Here is a 21,243-nt window from a genome sequence, read left to right as displayed (position 1 = left end):
CAAGAGCTGAAGCAGGGAAGCACAAGGGGGAAGGGAATTCCTCTTCCCAGCCAAGGGAAACTGAGACATACAACACCTGGAAAATCGGGTAAATCCCACCCTAATACTGTGCTTTACCAAGGGTCTTAGCAAACGACACACCAAAAGATTATATCCCACACCTGGCCCGGAGGGTCCCATGCCCACGGAGCCTCCCTCATTGCTATCACAGCAGTCTGAGATCTAACTGCAAGGCGGCAGCGAGGATGGGGGAGGGGCGCCCGCCATTGCTGAGGCTTAAGTAGGTAAACAAAGCCACAGGGAAGCTCAAATTGGCCAGAGTCCATTGCAGCTCAAGGAGGCTGGCCTGCCTCTTTAGACTCCACCTCTGGGGACAGGGCATAGCTAAACAAAAAGCAGCAGAAACCTCTGCAGATGTAAAAGACCCTGTCTTGACAGCTTTGAAAAGAGCAGTGGTTCTCCCAGCACGGAGGCTGAGATCTGAGAATGGACAGACTGCCTGCTCAAGTGGGTCCCTGACCCCTGAGTAGTCCTAACTGGGAGACATCTCCCACTAGGTGCAGACCAACACCTCACACGACTGGGTACACCTCTGAGACGAAGCTTCCAGAGCAAGAATCAGACAGCAACACTCACTGTTCAGCAATATTCTATCTTCTGCAGCCTCCACTGCTGATACCCAGGCAAACAGGGTCTGGAGTGGACCTCAAGCAAACTCCAACAGACCTGCAGCTAAGGGTCCTGATGTTAGAAGGAAAATTAACAAACAGGACGGACATCCACACCAAAACCCCATCAGTACATCACCATCATCAAAGACCAAAGGCAGATAAAACCACAAAGATGGGGAAAAATCAGTGCAGAAAAGCTGGAAATTCAAAAATCAGAGCGCATCTCCCCCTCCAAAGGAACGCAGCTCATCACCAGCAACAGAACAAAGCTGGACAGAGAATGACTTTGACGAGCTGAGAGAAGAAGGCTTCAGTCGAGCAAACATCTCAGAGCTAAAGGAGGAACTACGTACCCAGCGCAAAGAAACCAAAAACCTTGAAAAAAGATTGGATGAATGGATAACTAGAATAATCAATGCAGAGAAGTCCATAAATGAACTGATAGAGATGAAAACCATGACACAAGAACGTGACAAATGCACAAGCTTCAGTAACTGACTCGATCAACTGGAAGAAAGAGTATCAGTGATTGAAGATCGAATGAATGAAATGAAGCAAGAAGTGTAGAGAAACAAGAGCAAAAAGAAATGAACAAAGCCTCCAAGAAATATGGGATTATGTTTATGTGAAAAGACCAAATCTACGTCTGATTGGGGTGCCTGAAAGTGAGGGGGAAAATGGAACCAAGTTGGAAAACACTCTGCAGGATATCATCCAGGAGAACTTCCCCAACCTAGTAAGGCAGGTCAACATTCAAATTCAGGAAATACAGAGAACGCCACAAAGATACTCCTCAAGAAAAGCAACTGCAAAACACATAATTGTCAGATTCACCAAAGTAGAAATGAAGGAAAAAATGTTAAGGGCAGCCAGAGAGAAAGGTCAGGTTACCCACAAAGGGAAGCCCATCAGACTAACAGCAGATCTCTCGGCAGAAACTCTACAAGCCAGAAGAGAGTGGGGGCCAATATTCAACATTCTTAAAGAAAAGAGTTTTCAACCCAGAATTTCATATCCAGCCAAACTAAGTTTCATAAGTGAAGGAGAAATAAAATCCTTTACAGACAAACAAATGCTTAGAGATTTTGTCACCACCAGGCCTGCCCTACAAGAGATCCTGAAGGAAGCACTAAACATGGAAGGGAACAACCGGTACCAGCCATTGCAAAAACATGCCAAAATGTAAAGTCCATTGATGCTAGGAAGAAACTGCATCAACTAACGAGCAAAATAACCAGTTAATATCATAATGACAGGATCAAGTTCACACATAATAATATTAACCTTAAAGGTAAACGGACTAAATGGTCCAATTAAAAGACACAGACTGGCAAATTGGATAGAGTCAAGACCCATCAGTTTGTTGTATTCAGGAGACCCATCTCACATGCAGAGACACACATAGGCTCAAAATAAAGGGATGGAGGAAGATCTACCAAGCAAATGGAAAACAAAAAAAAGCAGGGGTTGCAATCCTAGTCTCTGATAAAACAGACTTTAAACCAACAAAGATCAAAAGAGACAAAGAAGGCCATTACATAATGCTAAAGGGATCAATTCAACAGGAAGAGCTAACTATCCTAAATACATATGCACCCAATACAGGAGCACCCAGATTCATAAAGCAAGTCCTTAGAGACTTACAAAGAGACTTAGACTCCCATACAATAATAATGGGAAACTTTAACACCCCACTGTCAACATTAGACAGATCAATGAGACAGAAAATTAACAAGGATATCCAGGAATTGAACTCAGCTCTGCACCAAGCAGACCTAAAAGACATCTACAGAACTCTCCACCCCAAATCAATAGAATATTTTCTTCTCCGCACATCGCACTTATTCCAAAATTGACCACATAGTTGGACGTAAAGCACTCCTCAGCAAATGTAAAAGAACAGAAATTATAACAAACTGTCTCTCAGACCACAGTGCAAAAAACTAGAACTCAGGACTAAGACACTCAATCAAAACCACTCAACTACATGGAAACTGAACAACCTGCTCTTGAATGACTACTGGGTACATAACGAAATGAAGGCAGAAATAAAGATGTTCTTTGAAACCAATGAGAACAAAGATACAACATACCAGAATCTCTGGGACACATTTAAAGCAGTGTGTAGAGGGAAATTTATAGCACTAAATGCCCACAAGAAAAAGCAGGAAAGATCTAAAATTGACACCCTAACATCAGAATTAAAAGAAAGAGAGAAGCAAGAACAAACACATTCAAAACCTAGCAGAAGGCAAGAAACAACTAAGATCAGAATAGAACTGAAGGAGATAGAGACAAAAAAATCCTCCAAAAAAATCAATGAATCCAGGAGCTGGTTTTTTGAACAGATCAACAACATTGACAGACCACTAGCAAGACTAATAAAGAAGAGAGAAGAATCAAATAGACTAAATAAAAAATGATAAAGGGGATATCACCACCGACCCCACAGAAATATAAACTACCATCAGAGAATACTATAAACACCTCTACACAAATAAACTAGAAAACCTAGAAAAAATGGATAATTTCCTGGACACTTACACTCTCACAACACTAAACCAGGAAGAAATTGAATCCCTGAAAAGACCATTAGCAGGTTCTGAAATTGAGGCAATAATTAATAGCCTACCAACCAAAAAAAGTCCAGGACCAGACAGATTCACAGCCAAATTCTACCAGAGGTACAAGGAGGAGCTGGTACCATTCCTTCTGAAACTATTCCAATCAACAGAAAAAGAGGAAATCCTCCCTAACTCATTTTATGAGGCCAACATCATCCTCATACCAAAGCCTGGCAGAGACACAACAAAAAAAGAGAATTTTAGACCAATATTCCTGATGAACATCGATGCAAAAATCCTCCATAAAATACTGGCAAACCGAATCCAGCAGCACATCAAAAAGCTTCTCCACCATGATCAAGTGGGCTTCATCCCTGGGATGCAAGGCTGGTTCAACATACGCAAATCAATAAACGTAATCCAGCATATAAACAGAACCAAAGACAAAAACCACATGATTATCTCAATGATGCAGAAAAGGTCTTTGACAAAATTCAACAGCCCTTCATGCTAAAAACTCTCAAAAAATTCGGTATTGATCGAATGTATCTCAAAATAAGAAGAGCTATTTATGACAAACCCACAGCCAATATCATACTGAATGGGCAAAAACTGGAAGCATTCCCCTTGAAAACTGGCACAAGACTGGGATGCCCTCTCTCACCACTCCTGTTCAACATAGTGTTGGAAGTTCTGGCTAGGGCAATCAGGCAAGAGAAAGAAATAAAGGGTATTCAGTTAGGAAAAGAAGAAGTCAAATTGTCCCTGTTTGCAGATGACATGATTGTATATTTAGAAAACTCCATCATCTCAGCCCAAAATCTCCTTAAGCTGATAAGCAACTTCAGCAAAGTCTCAGGATACAAAATCAATGTGCAAAAATCACAAGCATTCTTATACACCAGTAACAGACAAACAGAGAGCCAAATCAGGAATGAACTCCCATTCACAATAGCTTCAAAGAGAATAAAATACCTAGGAATCCAACTTACAAGGGATGTGAAGGACCTCTCCAAGGAGAACTACAAACCACTACTCAGTGAAATAAAAGAGGACACAAACAAATGGAAGAACATACCATGCTTATGGATAGAAAGAATCAATATTGTGAAAATGGCCATACTGCCCAAGGTAATTTATAGATTCAATGCCATCCCCATCAAGCTACCAATGACTTTCTTCACAGAACTGGAAAAAACTGCTTTAAAGTTCTTATGGAACCAAAAAAGAGCCTGCATTGCCAAGACAATCCTAAACCAAAAGAACAAAGCTGGAGGCATCACGCTACTTGACTTCAAACTATACTACAAGGCTACAGTAACCAAAACAGCATGGTACTGGTACCAAAACAGAGATATAGACCAATGGAACAGAACAAGAGCCCTCAGAAATAATACCACACATCTACAGTCATCTGATCTTTGACAAACCTGACAAAAACAAGAAATGGGGAAAGGATTCCCTATTTAATAAATGTTGCTGGGAAAATTGGCTAGTCATGTAAGTAGAAAGCTGAAACGATCCTTTCCTTACTCCTTATATGAAAATTAATTCAAGATGGATTACAGACTTAAATGTTAGGCCTAAAACCATGAAAACCGTAGAAGAAAACCTTGGTAATACCATTCAGGACATAGGCATGGGCAAGGACTTCATCTCTAAAACACCAAAAGCAATGGCAACAAAAGCCAAAATTCACAAATGGGATCTGATTACACTAAAGAGCCTCTGCACAGCAAAAGAAACTACCATTGGAATGAACAGGCAACCTACAGAATGGGAGAAAATTTTGGCAATCTACTCATCTGACAAAGGGCTAATATCCAGAACCTACAAAGAACTCAAACAAATTTACAAGGAAAAAACAACCCCATCACAAAGTGGGCAAAGGATGTGAACAGACACTTCTCAAAAGAAGACATTCATATAGCCACATGAAAAGAAGACATTCATACAGACACATGAAAAAATGATCATCACTTGCCATTAAAGAAATGCATATCAAAACCACAATGAGATACCATCTCATACCAGTTAGAATGGCAATCATTAAAAAGTCAGGAAACAACAGGTGCTAGAGAGGATGTGGAGAAACAGGAACACTTTTACACTGTTGGTAGGACTGTAAACTAGTTCAACCATTGTGGAAAACAGCGTGGCGATTCCTCAAGGATCTAGAACGAGAAATACCATTTGACCCAGCCATCCCATTACTGGGTATATACCCAAAGGATTAGAAATCATGCTGCTATAAAGACACATGCACACGTATGTTTATTGTGACACTATTCACAAGAGCAAAGACTTGCAATCAACCCAATGTCCATCAGTGACAGACTGGATTAAGAAAATGTGGCACATATACACCATGGAATACTATGCAGCCATAAAAAAGGATGAGTTTGTGTCCATGGAATACTATGCAGCCATAAAAAAGGATGAGTTTGTGTCCTTTGTAGGGACATGGATGCAGCTGGAAACCATCATTCTCAGCAAACTATCACAAGAACAGAAAATCAAACACTGCATGTTCTCACTCATAGGTGGGAACCGAACAATGAGATCACTTGGACCCAGGAAGGGGAACATCACACACCAGGGCCTATTGTGGGGAGGGGGGAGAGAGGAGGGATAGCATCAGGAGATATACCTAATGTAAATGACGAGTTAATGGGTACAGCACACCAACATGGCACATGTATACATATGTAACAAACCTGCACATTGTGCACATGTACCCTAGAACTTAAAAGTATAAAAAAAAAAAAGTCAAGTAACTTGGCTCTAAGAGGATCTCGGGATTCCAAAGCAGGCAGCCTGCCCTGGAGTGTATGGCATAACACTCTGCTATTCTGCTCCTTTCTATCCTTAACAACCCCTTTCTCCCTGTCTACTTCCAGGGACGGTTCTCATGTCTTTTCAGTTCCCAAACGATTGAAAAATGGTCACCATTGCTCCTTCATTCATTCCCTTTCTTCTTTCTCTCCAACAGTTTCTTAGTCTCTGTATACTCCTTCCTTGAGACCCCCCTTAAAACATCCACTTTGGGGTGCTGTCTTGCCTGGTCTGAGGGTGAGTAAAAAAAGAGGGTCCCTGAAACCAGGTACAGATAGTGCCTTTGGAATACCTGTAAATAAAGGAAGACTGCCAAGACACTGCTCCACACACACTAGCTCCAACAGTTTCTCTTCTTGCATCCTTTTTACTCAGCTCCCTTCCATTGTTTTGGGTTTTTTTAAAATAATCAAAACATGCAGCTTTCCGATTCAGCTTTTTTCTTGATGGTAAAATGTGGTATCAGTAAACATGAGAAGTTCAAGCTAGCAAGACACAGGCAGTTGGAAAATCAACAACCTATGCTGCAGAGGTAGCCTTCCTGCTGAATTTATCTGGAGCTGATGCCTCCAATAACAGCTTGTCCCCAGCTAGAGTGTTAGGTGATCAGTCAGAAGAGTGACAGTTAATTCCCTGTCCCTGGATCTGGTTTCCTACCAAGAGAGACCTTAGAGGCTACCCAAAGTTGGGAGTGGGGTGATGGATGGAGAGACAGCAACCTTTGAACCTTATTGAGTAGTTATATAAAACTTCTGTCCATTCTTCCTCCCTTCTGCCCCACTAAACTTCCCACCAAGCCTACTCAGCATCATCTATGCCATTTTCCTGTAATGAGGCTTCTCTTAAGGTTAAGCTCAGGCAATAACAGAAGAGGTAGAAACTTAGGGATGCAGCAGTCACTGGTTCCCATGTCAACATGGGAAGAGTGTAAGCAACAGGGACTGTGTGGCTCTGATGGGATGGCCTGGGAGTTCTTATCCATGTGTCAAGACACCTGGGTTTCGAACCTGGTCCTGCCACCCAGCAGTTATGACCTTTGGCAAGTCACTTGAGTTCTCTGAGCTGCTTTCATCACTTGTAAAGAAGTGGAGGAGAGACAGTGGACTAGATGTCTAAGTCCCTTTTGACTCCATTATCCGGTACTTTCAATTAGCTGAGTCTCTCCTGTGTCAAAAATATTTGGAATGAAAATCAATTCTTCATCAAATTTTTGTAATCCAGGACATCCCCTTCTGTCTTATGGGCATTCTCCCCAGCAAGAGTCCCCATAATCTTGCCAGTACGTACATGAAAACTCTTCCATAAATTTTAAGGAAAGACCATCTCTAACTGCAAGGGACAGTACCAGTTAGTGCTTTGGGGACTGGATGATGTCTGGTGTTATCTACACCACTTCCCCTTCCACTGAAGGATGTCTGGAGTACGTAGGGCCTTGGCATCAAACATAAAGCCTGAAAGAAACCCCGCCGGTCCAGCCCTCACAACAAAGGAAATCCCTAATGCTCTGCTGTTAACATTAGAGTCTCTTATTCTCCTCCAAAAGCCTTGATTTTCCCATTCTTATTCTTGCCACTTCTTACATGATTATAGAGCAATTTAGTTACCTAAGGACTTGCAGGCCGTATTTTATGCTGAGGTTGTTTATCCTCACCACCTTATGAGTGAGACTAACATTCCTGTCTTCCAAATGAGGAAACTGAGTCTGAGAATGACTAAGAGGCTTGTTAGAGGCCACGCAGCTGAGCGAGGGCCATGTGTGGAGCCCAGGTCTGCCTCCAAATCTGGGGCTCATGCCCTCAGGCTGAGTTGGGGGACCACACTACTGCCAGGACCCCGTCAGTCCTCAGCACCTCTCCTCCTCAAAGGGGCCACTATGGGTACACAGGAGCTCTGTGAGCCATGGACTAAGAGAAATCCTTGCACACCTGGTCAGATACCTTCTCCACACTACCAGCCACGTGACAACAATAGTTATCCATCTCAGCAGGAGCCTGGCTCCAGGACCCACCCCTCTGCTATGTTCAGAAGTCCCTCCATGCAGAGACGGGAGAACCCAGTGTTCCTGGGAAAATCCCTTTTACTTCATGCTACGTTTAGGAAAAGGCCTATCCCACACTATGCCTTTCCCACCCCTGGAGGCAAAGACATCACTTTTCCCCAGAGGTTGGCAGTATCTCGCACTGACACTGAGGCTTGCAGATGTGGCCTGTGCTTCCTTCCTCAGAACCAGTCTCAGAACTCAGCCCCTGCCCACCGTTGCCATCTCAGCCCTAAAACACAGTGCACCAGCAGCCTTCTGCAAGCTAAGAGCTCAGCCTTTATTGTGGGCCCAGAAAGGCACAAGAGCAGAACATGCAGAGGACTGGCAGCACTCTGGCCTGTCAGGCCAAGGCAGGCAGCAGCAGGCACCCATGCAGCTGCAGCAGCCTCACTTGCTGCACTTCCTGGGGGAACATTCGCACTGCATGGCATTGAGAACCTCGTGGTACACAACAGAGCCATTGGTGCAGTGCAGGGGCACCTGCATGGGCTCCGTCCGTGTTGGAGAACAGCAGGAGCACTGGTCCTGCACATCGTTGATGTCAATGGAGTACATGGCTTTGCTGGCACATTTGCCCTGCAAGAAAGCAGAGGAAGACGGGAGCTTCACAATGGTGAGAAGTCCTGGCCTAGGCAGGGCTCTGGGGCAGCTTGCTTTCTCCCTGACCCCTCCAAGTGAGGCAGATCTCATCTCACCCAGAAGCACCCAGGACAGCTAGGCAATTTGTAAAGGAAGATCATAGGTCTGACATGTCCTCTCCTCTATGGTAATATCATACCCACATCCATCTAGCTGCAATTTTTATGCACGTTAATGCATAAAATGTTTTATGCCTGATTATGCATGTTTTATGCAGGACATTTTTATATATGTTTGATTGATCTTTAAGAATTGTGGTCTCCACCTTGCACAAGTAACTCTCCATTTTCTGTAAGGGATTTGTTGTCTTTCCTCCGTTTTTGTTTTTCTCCTGGAGTCAGAAATTCCCAGTTACTTCAATAAAACATTTACAAAAAAAAATGCTTCCGGTTTTCCTTCTCTTCCCTGTGAATTTTCCAGATCCTTCCAGAATGTAACTAAGGATAGGTATCCACAAAGGCTCAGCCCTCCCCACCCAGGCCGTATTGAAGCAGAGCCCTTACCTGGCAGTAGTGGATATCCACCTCTACTTCGGACTTACAGCTTCCCACTTTGACATACTGCAGCCTGGCAGTGATGTCATTGCACTCCGGCTGCTCACCTACAGGACAGGTTAGAGGTGAAACTTGAGGACTGGCTGGGGTTCTAGAGAACACTCTTCAGCCCCGGTGCCCTCACTGGGCTGGAAATAGGTCCCTTTCACAGTAACCAAATAACCAAAGCCAGCCACAAGGAGGGAATTCAGTTATCCTGGTTCACCTCAGCTGTTCCTGGCCTGAAATATGCAGAGATATAGTTACTGCTGGACTTAACTCACTTAATGGCACAATTTTAATTGCAGAAAGAGCCTAAATTCACTGTGCTATGGTGATGTAAAATGAATAAGACTTGCCTTTATTATCATTGTAGACTCTGAAAACCAAATGGCTGAAGCAACCCTCTTGTGCTTATAACTATATTCAGAAGCTAATGGGCAATGAAGTCATCAGTAAGTATAATTACCATCTATTCATTCCTGCCTTGGGGTAAGAGGAAAGGCAATGTCATGGTGATATAAGGGTATACACCCTGCCTCTCTGGGGACCGAGAAGATCCCTAGGCACCTTTGTGAAGGCCTCTCTTTGGGTACTGCTGACTCCAGGTTGCTGACATGGGTTTCCTTTCACACAGGGGTTAGTGGCATTCAGATCTGAAGCTCTACTTGGCCCACTGGGAATTCAAAAATGTAATGCCAGCTCGCCATTCCAATCTGAATACTGGGAGTTTTCTCTCCTTAGATGGCTCCAAATCTAAACCAACCCTAACTACATGTTAGTCTGCCTCCTAATTCCCAGATAACTTCATTGTACTGGGAAAGCCTGCCAATTACATTGAGGATGAATTTAAAAACCACATTTAGGCCAACTATACTATATTAGGTTGCTATGGATTTAAATCTCTGAGCCTGGCTTATATTGTCCTCATTAAAATCTCGAAGGCTCTTGAATGTGTTGACCAACAAAGACCCTTTGTGGTGGTTTTGTAGGTAACAGTCTCTTAACCAAATTCCATGTGCAGTGTGCCTAGAGATAATTCTTCTTCTCTAATGGTTCCCTGACTTCACATTCTTAAACCACGCAAATGGGAATCATAGAAAGACATGCTTTCAGAGTGTTTCCTCAATCTGAGATTTGGTTACAGCAATTGCAGGGTCTGTCACAGTAAGCCATCAAGAAACGAATGAATGACTGAATACTGAAGGTATTCATGTTTTCACTCTTCCTTTCTCTGCGTGTAAACAAGCATGCACCTGTGAACCTAGGACAAAAAAAAAAAAAAACCCTAACCTAAAACAAAAAACATTTAGTCCAGGCAAGTAATTCTATATTCAGAAAATATGGCATTAGCACTGGGATCCTGAAAGTTGTTTGTGCTCATAAACACAAGCATGTATGGGAAGAACACTGCCTGATGTGCAGATTTGTGTCTCGTCTCCAAAGCCGCTGCTGTGAGTGATGAGAACCAATCAGTATGACGTAACTACAAGGTCAAGAGGACTCAGAGTGAAGAGGAGGGGGTGATAAACAGAACAGCACCCACGGCACATGCGGGCTGTTGTTAATCAGCTGGTGACTTAGCTTTCTCTTTGAGATAGCTAAGATATCTTTATCTTAAAGATAGCTTTAGCACACTCATGAACAGACATGTGTCAAGAGTCTACTCTGTCAAGATCAGAGATCCAAGGTGCCTGTCTTTAAGAAGCTTTGGTTGGAAAGGGAACATATTGTTCCAGGATAGGACTATGAGCAATCAAAGATCCTATGAGGGGAAAGGCATGTAAGAAGCTGGAGACAGGAGGGAGTTTGCAGGAAAGGGGGAAAGAGATTGCTCCATGGGCATCTAAAAGGGAGTTCAAGAGGGCAGTCTGATGACATCCAAGGAGGGGAGGCTGCTCCCTGCAAGACTGAACATAATGACTGACCAGTGGTCAAGAAATATCTTTCTGGCCGGGCGCGGTGGCTCAAGCCTGTAATCCCAGCACTTTGGGAGGCTGAGGGGGGTGGATCACGAGGTCAGGAGATCGAGACCATCCTGGCTAACACGGTGAAACCCGGTCTCTACTAAAAAATACAAAAAAACTAGCCGGGCGTGGTGGCAGGCACCTGTAGTCCCAGCTACTCGGGAGGCTGAGGCAGGAGAATGGCGTGAACCCAGGAGGCGGAGCTTGCAGTGAGCTGAGATCCGGCCACTGCACTCCAGCCTGGGTGACAGAGCAAGAAAAAAAAAAAAAAAGAAATATCTTTCTGAAATAAAGCTTACTCCAAACAACAGTCATTGGGCTTGCTAATGGGTTTCAAGGAGCAAGCTGCAAAGAGCCCCTAGGCTGCTCTGATGGGTTTCAAGGGACAAGATATTAGTAATGTACTCACATGTGTCACAGCAGGTGCCCGGAATTTTCATAATTTTACCCTAAGAAAACAGCAAAGTTGCAGGTTAGGCACAAACAGTACAGAGTAGACAGTTTTCAGGTCACTCCGGGCCAATTTTTAGCTCTGAACTCACAGCCCTGCACTTAAGTGTCCAGATGTAAACTATGCTTTCCTATCATAAATGTGAGCAGCTTGACCACCCTACCTGACCAGGCTGAAACAATTTTGATTATTCTGAATTCTCTTCCAAATGAGTCATCAGGATCTTCATTACCAGGGAGACTAAGAATCAGTTTGATCTCACATCTTCCTATTCAAGAATCACACACTCAGCCTCCCTCAAGGAAAATGTTTTTTTAAAACATCCTATTTGCAGAGAATTTTCTCTCTCCATAGGCTTTGATTTCATAATCTCACTGATTCTTCAACGAGGCCAGAGATCTGCCTCAGACACTGGGATATTACGCCAGAGCTGGGATGCACGCTCTTCAGAAGGATCTTGTTCTTAGAGATTGAGACAGTAAAGAGAGCAGGATGAGTACTCACTCCCTCAGCCAGACACTTGTGTTCATCAAAGGGCGGGCAGCCTGTGACCCTCTTCTCCCAGAAGTACTCTCCTCTCTCATTGACCTTGCAGAAGTGAGTATCACAGCCATCCTGGAGCGTCTCATCACGCTGGAAGGAGAGAGGAGGAGTGGGTCAAGTCAGAGATAGTGTTTGGTTCACAAAGCCACTTCAAACCATGAGCTTGACTCCATGGAGTTGATGAAACAATCTGGAGAACCATGAAGCAAGAACAAGAAAATGTATAATAAAGCCCCGATACCCAGAACACAGACCAGAAGTGGAGTCCCAGTTTTACAGCTTGTATCCTATGAACAGGGCTGCTATGTAGACTCTTCCAACCAGTTAAATGCTTGAAGGATTGGGATATAGCAACAGCAAAGTGGCTAGTCGATAACTGAACTAGAGTTGAACCAAGGGCACTCCTTCCCAGCCCCACCAGCTAGTCCGGACTTCATAGGTCAGAGTTTGTTTCACCCTGATGGCCTGTCCAGTCTTAGAGACTCCCAAGGCTAGAGAAAATCTTAAAGATCAACCACCTCCAGGCTGGGCACGGTGGCTCACACCTGTAATCCCAGCACTTTGGGAGGCCAAGGTGGGCAGATCACGAGGTCAAGAGATTGAGACCATCCTGGCCAACATGGTGAAATCCCACGTCTAATAAAAATACAAAAATTAGGCTGGGCACAATGGCTCACGCCTGTAATTCCAGCACTTTGGGAGGCTAAGGCAGGCAGATCATGAGGTCAGGAGATCAAGACCATCCTGGCTAACACGGTGAAACCCCGTCTATACTAAAAATACAAAAAAAAATTAGCCGGGTGTGGTGGCGGGAGCCTGTAGTCCCAGCTACTCGGGAGGCTGAGACAGGGAAATCGCTTGAACCCAGGAGGCGGAGGTTGCAGTGAACCAAGATCGTGACATTGCACTCCAGCCTGGCAACAGAGGCAGACTCCACTCAAAAAAGAAAAAAAAAAAAACATCAACCAACTCCAAACCATGAGGCCATACACCAAGTACACTCCTGTCAAGAAGAGCAACAAAATAACTAAAAAAAAGAGAAAATTCTGTGCCTGCGATAAGTCATCTATCTTTTCTTTATATAATCAGAAGGAAGTAGAAAAAGAAGCCAATACTGAACCAAACTTAGTCCCTCTTTCTTGAAGAAAAATTTCCAAAAAGGGAAGTAAGATGGTGGTATGTGAGGGAGCCGCTGCGTCCAGCTTGCTCCTACCTTCAGTGTCAGGATCTGTCCTCCTCTTAGCCGAATGGTGCAAGCTGTAGGCAAACATCTCCCACAACATTCTCCTGTGTTATTTTCTTCCTTGTAACCCTGTATCCAGAGGAGGAAAAAGCAGCCACAGTTAACCTCCCTAAGACATCCCAATTATAAGTAGGCTTATTTTGCTGGCCTCTCATCTCTCCTATCCAGTAGTTTCACCTAGAATTCGGAAAGTCAACATCCAACTAGCTTTTGTCAGTTCTCAATCCCCTAGGTAGCATTCCTTCCCTCTGCATGTGTACTTCTCACTCAAGTTGCAGCAACCAGACCTATTAAATGAGACCTTTTCCCTGAGCTTCAGACTTACAAATTCCATTGTTTACTGGACATGTTATTGTCATCTGGAGACTTGCATCCAAAAGGAAATTAGATTTTTGCCCCAAATCTCATCCTTCTCTGGTATTCCCTATTTCGGTAAATGGTGTTTATCACCCAGTCTTTCAAACAGGAAATCTGAGAGTTATCCTTGACTTCCCCTTTTTTCTCATCCCCTGCTTACCACCAAATCTTGCCAAAAATGTATCTCAAACTCATCCATTGCTTGTCATGACCAGTATCCTCTTTCATCATCGAGTCTAAATAACCATCATCTACCAGGGACTCTGGTAATAGTCTTATTTTGTCTTCCTACCTTCATTCTTGCTCCCCTGCTACAGGTTACCACAGAGCTGCCAGAATGACCTTCTTAAAGCCTACATCTACTCTTGTCCTTCCCTCCTCAGTTTAGAAACTTTTGATGAAGGTCTGGCTCTAGTTATAGCACAGTGTTAGTTATAGCACTAACTATAGCATAGTGAGTTACAGCACTAACCCTCCTGCAGGTGATGATTATCAACAACTGATGAAATATTTAAAGCAACTGTTCAAAAGCACTGGAAGAAGACCAAAATCAAGAAGAAAGTCTAGATCATTTGATCCTTGAAAAAAGGAACCTTGGCCGGGCGCGGTGGCTCAAGCCTGTAATCCCAGCACTTTGGGAGGCCGAGACGGGCGGATCACGAGGTCAGGAGATCGAGACCATCCTGGCTAACACAGTGAAACCCCGTCTCTACTAAAAACTACAAAAAACTAGCCGGGCGACGTGGCGGCGCCTGTAATCCCAGCTACTCGGGAGGCTGAGACAGGAGAATGGCGAGAACCTGGGAGGCGGAGCTTGCAGTGAGCTGAGATCCGGCCACAGCACTCCAGCCTGGGTGACAGAGCGAGACTCCGTCTCAAAAAAAAAAAAAAAGAAAGAAAAAAGAAAAAAGGAACCATAATGGACAAGAAGCATGTTTAAATGGCTTTTCCCATGAGAGCCATCTGTATGGCACTGGACAGTCAGAACTCAAGCAGAAAACTGTAGTTGTATCTGCCTGAGGACTCAGCAGACAGCATTTGAAACTGCTAGAATAGCTGGAAACTAAAGGGAAAAATGCCAGAAAAGAGGAAGTCAGAAAGAAGCAGCCCCTAAATCTGCATGTAAACTCCTCTGAACTGTTTGGTTGATCCCTTAATTATACATCTATAGGTGAGCCTACAAGGAGCCCAGAGACAAAACAACAGCTGGAAAGCTCAAAGACCTGAACAGAAATTTCAGCTGCCACACACCACACAGGAGCGAGTTTGCAGTCTGAATTCTAGCAAGTTGGAGGGGCTAGGTAAACACCTGGGTTTCCACTGGAACTTCATAAGGGACAAGCCTTCAGAGTAAACACTGTGTCTCAGGACTAAAATATTCAGCCTACGGCTAAGAAAAATGCAGAAATAGACCTTCCCTAATGTAGTTTAAGAATCAAGACTTCTATAGTTCAAAATGAACCACCAATAATCTAACCACATTCTAGAACCAAACCTAACCTTTATTATAAACATAAGAAGAGTCTCTTCAACATATCTTCCACCAATGTCCAATACATAGTAAAAAAAAATTTCATGCAAAGAAATAGAAAAATTTGATATATACCAAGAGAATTATCACTCAATATAAACAGACACAGAAATGGCCCCAATATTGCAATTAGCAGGCAGGAACTTTAAAATAACTATGATAAATATGCTAAAGAGTCTAGAGGAAATAATGGAAAAATAGAAAGGGAATTTTAGGAACAATCTGGAGACTTTAGAAAAAAATCAAATGGAAATCTTAGAACTTGAAAACACAATACTCTAAATAAAAAATTAACTGGATTGGATTAACTGCAGACAGGACACAAGAAAAGAAAGGATCCTTGAATTTTAAGACATCAATAGAAATTACCCAAACTGAAGCACAGAGAGGAATAAAGATGCAAAATATATATATATGGAGCCCCAGGGACCAATCGAATAATACCAATGGTTTAATAATATATAGTCATGAGCCAAAAAACAATGTTTCAGTCAATAACAGACTACATGTATGACAATGGTCCCATAAAATTACAATGGAACAGAAAAATTCCTATCACCTAGTGACTTCAGAGCACAACACATTACTCACATGTTTGTGGTGATGCAGGTGTAAACAAATCTACTGTGGTTCCAGTCATATAAAAGTATAGCACATACAATTATGTACTTGATAATAATAAACAACTATGTTACTGGTTCATCAATACTTTAGAGATACTCCTTATATTTACTGAAAATATAAAAAGTTAACTGTGAAAGAGCCTCAGGTAAGTCCTGCAGGAGTATTTCTGAAGAAGGCATTGTTATCACAGAAGACGACATCTCCATAAGTGTTATTTCCCCTGAAGACTTTCCAGTGGAACAAGATGTGGAGGTAGAAGACTGATATTGATTATTCCAGCCCTGTGTAGGCCTAGACTACTGTGCGTGCTGAGTTTTCATTTTTAACAAAAAAGTTTAAAGATTAAAAAATGCCGGCAGGGCGTGGTGGTTCACGTCTGTAATCTCAGTACTTTGGGAAGCCGAGGCAGGTGGATCACGAGGTCAGGAGATCGAGACCATTCTGGCTAACACAGTGAAACCCCATCTCTACTGAAAATACAAAAAAATTGAGCCAAGTGTGGTGGTGGGCACCTGTAGTCCGAGCTACTCGGGAAGCTGAGGCAGGAGAATGGCGTGAACCCGGGAGGCAGAACTTGCAGTGAGCCAAGATCGCGACACTGCACTCCAGCCTGGGTCACAGAGCAAGATTCCGTCTCAAAAAAAAAAAAAAGAAATGCATATAGTTCCCCTGGTTTGGGAGGCTGAGGCAGGAGGATCAGTTGATCCCAGGAGTTTAAGCTGCAATGAGCTATGATAATGCCTACACACTCGACCCTGGGCGACAGAATGATACCCTCTTTCAATTAAAAAAAAAAAAAGCTAAAAAAAATTAAAAATTTTTAAAATAGAAAAAAGCTTTTAGAATAAGGATATAAAGAAAAAATATTTTTGTATGGCTGTACAATGTGTTTGTGTTTTAAGCTAAGTGTTATTACAAGAATCAAAAAGCTTTTAAAATTTAGTGAGCTACGCCAGGCACGGTGGCTCAAGCCTGTAATCCCAGCACTTTGGGAGGCCGAGACGGGCGGATCACGAGGTCAGGAGATCGAGACCATCCTGGCTAACACGGTGAAACCCCGTCTCTACTAAAAATACAAAAACTAGCCGGGCGAGGTGGCGGGCGCCTGTAGTCCCAGCTACTCGGGAGGCTGAGGCGGGAGAATGGCGCAAACCCGGGAGGCGGAGCTTGCAGTGAGCTGAGATCGGGCCACTGCACTCCAGTCCGGGCGACAGAGCGAGACTCCGCCTCAAAAAAAAAAAAAAAAAAAAAAAAAAAAAATACAAAAAACTAGCCGGGCGTGGTGGCGGGCGCCTGTAGTCGCAGCTACTCGGGAGGCTGAGGCAGGAGAATGGCGTGAACCCGGGAGGCGGAGCTTGCAGTGAGCTGAGATCCGGCCACTGCACTCCAGCCTGGGCGACAGAGTGAGACTCCGTCTCAAAAAATAAAAAATTAAAAAAATTTTAAAAAATTAAAAAAAAAATTTAGTGAGCTAAAAGTTAATTTACTATTGAAGAAAGAAAAGTATTTTTTAGTAAATTTAGGGTAGCCTAGTCTATAGCAATGTCCTAGGTCTTCGCACTGACCCACCACTCACTCTCTGACTCACCCAGAGCAACTTCCAGTCCTATAAGCTCCATTCTTGCTAAGTGCCCTATACAGGTATGTCATTTTTATCCTTTATGTATTTTTTACTGTACCTTTTCTACATTCACATGTGTTTAGATATACAAATGTTAATCATTGTTTTATAGTTGCCTACAGTATTTAGCACAGTAACATGCCATACAGGTTTGTCACCTGGGAGTAACAGGTTATACCATATAACCTAGTTATGTAGTAGACTAGACCATCCAGATTTGTATATGTGCACTCTACAATCTTTGCACAACAAAAATCACCTAACGATGTATTTCTTCGAACATATCCCCATTGTTAAGCAACACGTGAATGTACGTGTAATTAGTTTCAGAAAGACAGTTAAACAAAATGGAACAGAAAAAATATTAACGAAATAATAACTGAATTTTTTCTCAATTTGATCAGTAAATCAACCCACAAATCCAGGAAACTATGAATCCAAAATAGAAAAGGTATGAAGAAAATTACTCAAAAGCATATACTCAAGCTTCTGAAAACCAAAGAAAAACCGTTAAAGCATCCAGTAGAAGGGGGGAAATGCAAAAAGGAAAACAACAATAAAAATGGCGGCTGACTGGTCATCAGAAATAACACAAGCCAAAAGTATATTTCTTTAACATACTTAAAGTGATGAAATTTTAAAACAAACCTGTCAACCTAGAATTCTATATTCAGTAAATGAAGGCAGAATAGAGACATTTTCAGATAAATGAAATCTGAGAAATGTCATCCAGCCCTGCACTAAAAGAAGTTCTTTAGGCTGAAGGAAAATGATATAATATGGAAATTCAGATATATAAGAAGGAAGAGCACTGAAAATGATAAATATGTAGGTAAATATAAAACATCACTTTCAGTTCACTTTTTAATGACTGTTTAAAGCAAAAATAATAGCAATACCTTGTGGAATTTATCTCTTCTTATACAGAAGTAAACTATATGACAACAAAAGTACAAATTGTGGAAAAAGCATATTGTACATGAAATGTTGTATTATTAAATCAAAGTGGACTGTGATAAGTCTAGAGCAACCACTAAAATAGTAATATGAAGAAATACAAAGAAAAGGTCAATAGAGGAGATATAATACTAACAAAAAGAAAAAAAGGAAAACCTCAATTGAACCAAAAGACAAAAAAGAATTAACAACAGAACAAGTAACAAGACAGCAGATAAAATGAATAACAAAAGAACAGATTTAACCCCAACCGTATCAATACTTACATTAAAGGGAGATTGTCACCTTTATATTTTAAAAAGCAAAACTCAATTAGTATGTTGTTTTCAAGAGATGCACTTTTAATTTAGATAGATAGGTTGAAAAGAAAGATATAATAGACAAATTAGCCAATGTAAGAAAGTTGATACAGGTGTATTAATACCAAACAAGGCCAGTGTGGTGGCTTCATGCCTATAATATCAGCACTTTGAGAAGCCCAAGCGGGAAGATTACTTGAGCCCGGGAGTTGGTGACCAGCCTGTGAAACATGGCAAAACCCCATCTCTACAAAAAATACAAAAAATCAGTCAGGCGTGGTGGTGCACAACTGTAGTCTCAGCTACCTGGGAGGCTGAGATGGGAGGATTACCTGAGCCCAGGAGGTCAAGACTGCAGTGAGCCATGATCACACCACTGCACTCCAGCCTGGAAAACAGAGTGAGACCCTGTCTCAAAAACAATAAATAAACAAAAAAGATTACTCTTCACTTAGGGGAAAGAGGTAAAGGATTTTTATCTGTTTTCTTTCACTGATTTGATCCCTTTGTTTCAATAAATGATAGTAGATGCTATATATGTTGAATGAGTGAATAACTGACTGTAATTCTTAGTTTGTTATCTTGGTCCGTTGTTGTCAAGCTTAGATAGGACTAGAGACAGCTTAAGATGAGGAATTTTACCAAAAATAAAGGAGGTGACTGGGTGTGGTGGCTCACACCTGTAATCCCAGCATTTGAGAGGCTGAGGTAGGAGGATTGCTTGAGCCCAGGAATTCATTACCAGCCTGGGCAACACAGTAAAATTCCATCTCTACAAAAAAATTAGTTGGACATGGTGGCACGCACCTCTAGTCCCAGCTAGGTGGAAGGTTGAGGTGGGAGAATCACCTGAGCCTGGGAGGTCAAGGCTGCAGTGAGCCATGATTGCGCCTCTTCACTCCAGCCTGGGCGACAGAGTGAGATCCTATCTCTAAAAAATAAAGGAGGTTATTTTATAATGACAAAAGAATAGATTTATCAAGACATAAGAACGCTAAATATGTATGCATCTACAAAAGCTTCATAATATATGAAGCAAAAATGGATACAACTAAAGGGAGAAATAGGCTAATCCATAATCTTAGTCAGTGATTTTTATGTTCTCTCAGTAATTGATAAAACAAGTAGGAAAAAGATAAATGAAGACACTGAGGATTTGGAAAACTATAACCAATATGACCTAGTTGGAAATAATAAACTATTACGTTCCAAAACTGCAGAGCACACATTATTCTCAAATGCACACGGAATATTCACAAACACAGACCACATTGTGGGCCATAAAAATGTAAACATAGATAAACAGAGCCTGACTCGATAAAAAAGTAAATAAATGTAAAGATTGTGAAATCTTAGAGATTATTCAATATAATGAAATTATATTGAAATTAGCAACAATAAAGTATTGAAAAACACACCACCTTATTTGAAAATTAAATAGAATACTTTCAAATAACCCATGGATCAAAAAATAAATATTTTTATCTAGAGACAATAAAAAACAATATATCAAAATCTGAGGAGTACAGCAAAAACAGTTCTTGAAGGAAAATTTATATTTTAAATGCTTATACTAGAAAATCATGAGCTAAGCTTCCATATTAAGATGCTAGTAAAAGAAGAGCAAATTAGACCCAGTCATTAAATGACAGGACATAATAAAAATAAGGGCAGAAATCAATAAAATAGAAAATAAAAATATAAAAAGTAAAACAACAAAGGCAAAAGTTGGATCTTTGAAAGATTAATGATAATATAATATCAATATATAATATTATAATAGACAAAGCCGTCAAAATAAGAAAATCTCTAGCTAATCAAGAAAATAAAAAGAAACAAATTATCAGTATTAGAAATAATAGAAGGTTTACAACTGCACATTCCACAGATGTTAAAAGTATAATACGGAAATGTTATAAACAATTTTGTGTAACTAAATTTGACCAACTTAAATACATGGATAAGTTCCATGAAAAACCGATTTACCAAATTAATTCAAGAAGAAACAGAAAATCTGTCTTTTTATTTTAAAAGTTGAATTTTATATATAAAACTTTTCCACGTGAAAAGTTTCAAGCCTCGTAAGCTTCACTGATGAAATCTGCCAAAAATTTTAGGAAGAAATAATACCAATTTTACATAAGCTCTTTAGAAAACACCACCATATTTTGTTGGATCGAGCATAACCCTGACATCAAAATCTAACAAAAGCATTGAAGAGAAGAAAATTAGAAACCTATCCCTCTTAACATAAACATAAAAATCCTTAACAAAATACGAGCAAATGGATCTAGCAGCAGATGTGAAACAGGATAACACGTCATGAAGAAAGGGGGTTTATCAAAAGAATGAAAGGTTGGCTCCCCA

At 41.6% G+C, this 21,243-nt stretch overlaps 1 protein-coding gene across 1 annotated transcript in view; it reads right to left on the bottom strand.

Annotated features, from left to right (window-relative positions):
• Nucleotides 1-8,367: 8,367 nt before the first annotated feature.
• Nucleotides 8,368-21,243, bottom strand: part of VWF (von Willebrand factor) — a 171,899-nt gene continuing 159,023 nt past the window's right edge. The window contains 5 exon segments of the mRNA XM_030939152.1: nt 8,368-8,687; nt 9,254-9,351; nt 11,660-11,699; nt 12,206-12,334; nt 13,458-13,556. Coding sequence (XP_030795012.1) covers nt 8,499-8,687; nt 9,254-9,351; nt 11,660-11,699; nt 12,206-12,334; nt 13,458-13,556 — 555 coding nt within the window. The 3' untranslated portion in view covers nt 8,368-8,498.

This window comes from Rhinopithecus roxellana, chromosome 10 (assembly GCF_007565055.1).
Source record: "Rhinopithecus roxellana isolate Shanxi Qingling chromosome 10, ASM756505v1, whole genome shotgun sequence".
Lineage (NCBI taxonomy): Eukaryota > Metazoa > Chordata > Mammalia > Primates > Cercopithecidae > Rhinopithecus > Rhinopithecus roxellana.
This window is presented reverse-complemented; position numbering and strand designations above follow the sequence as displayed.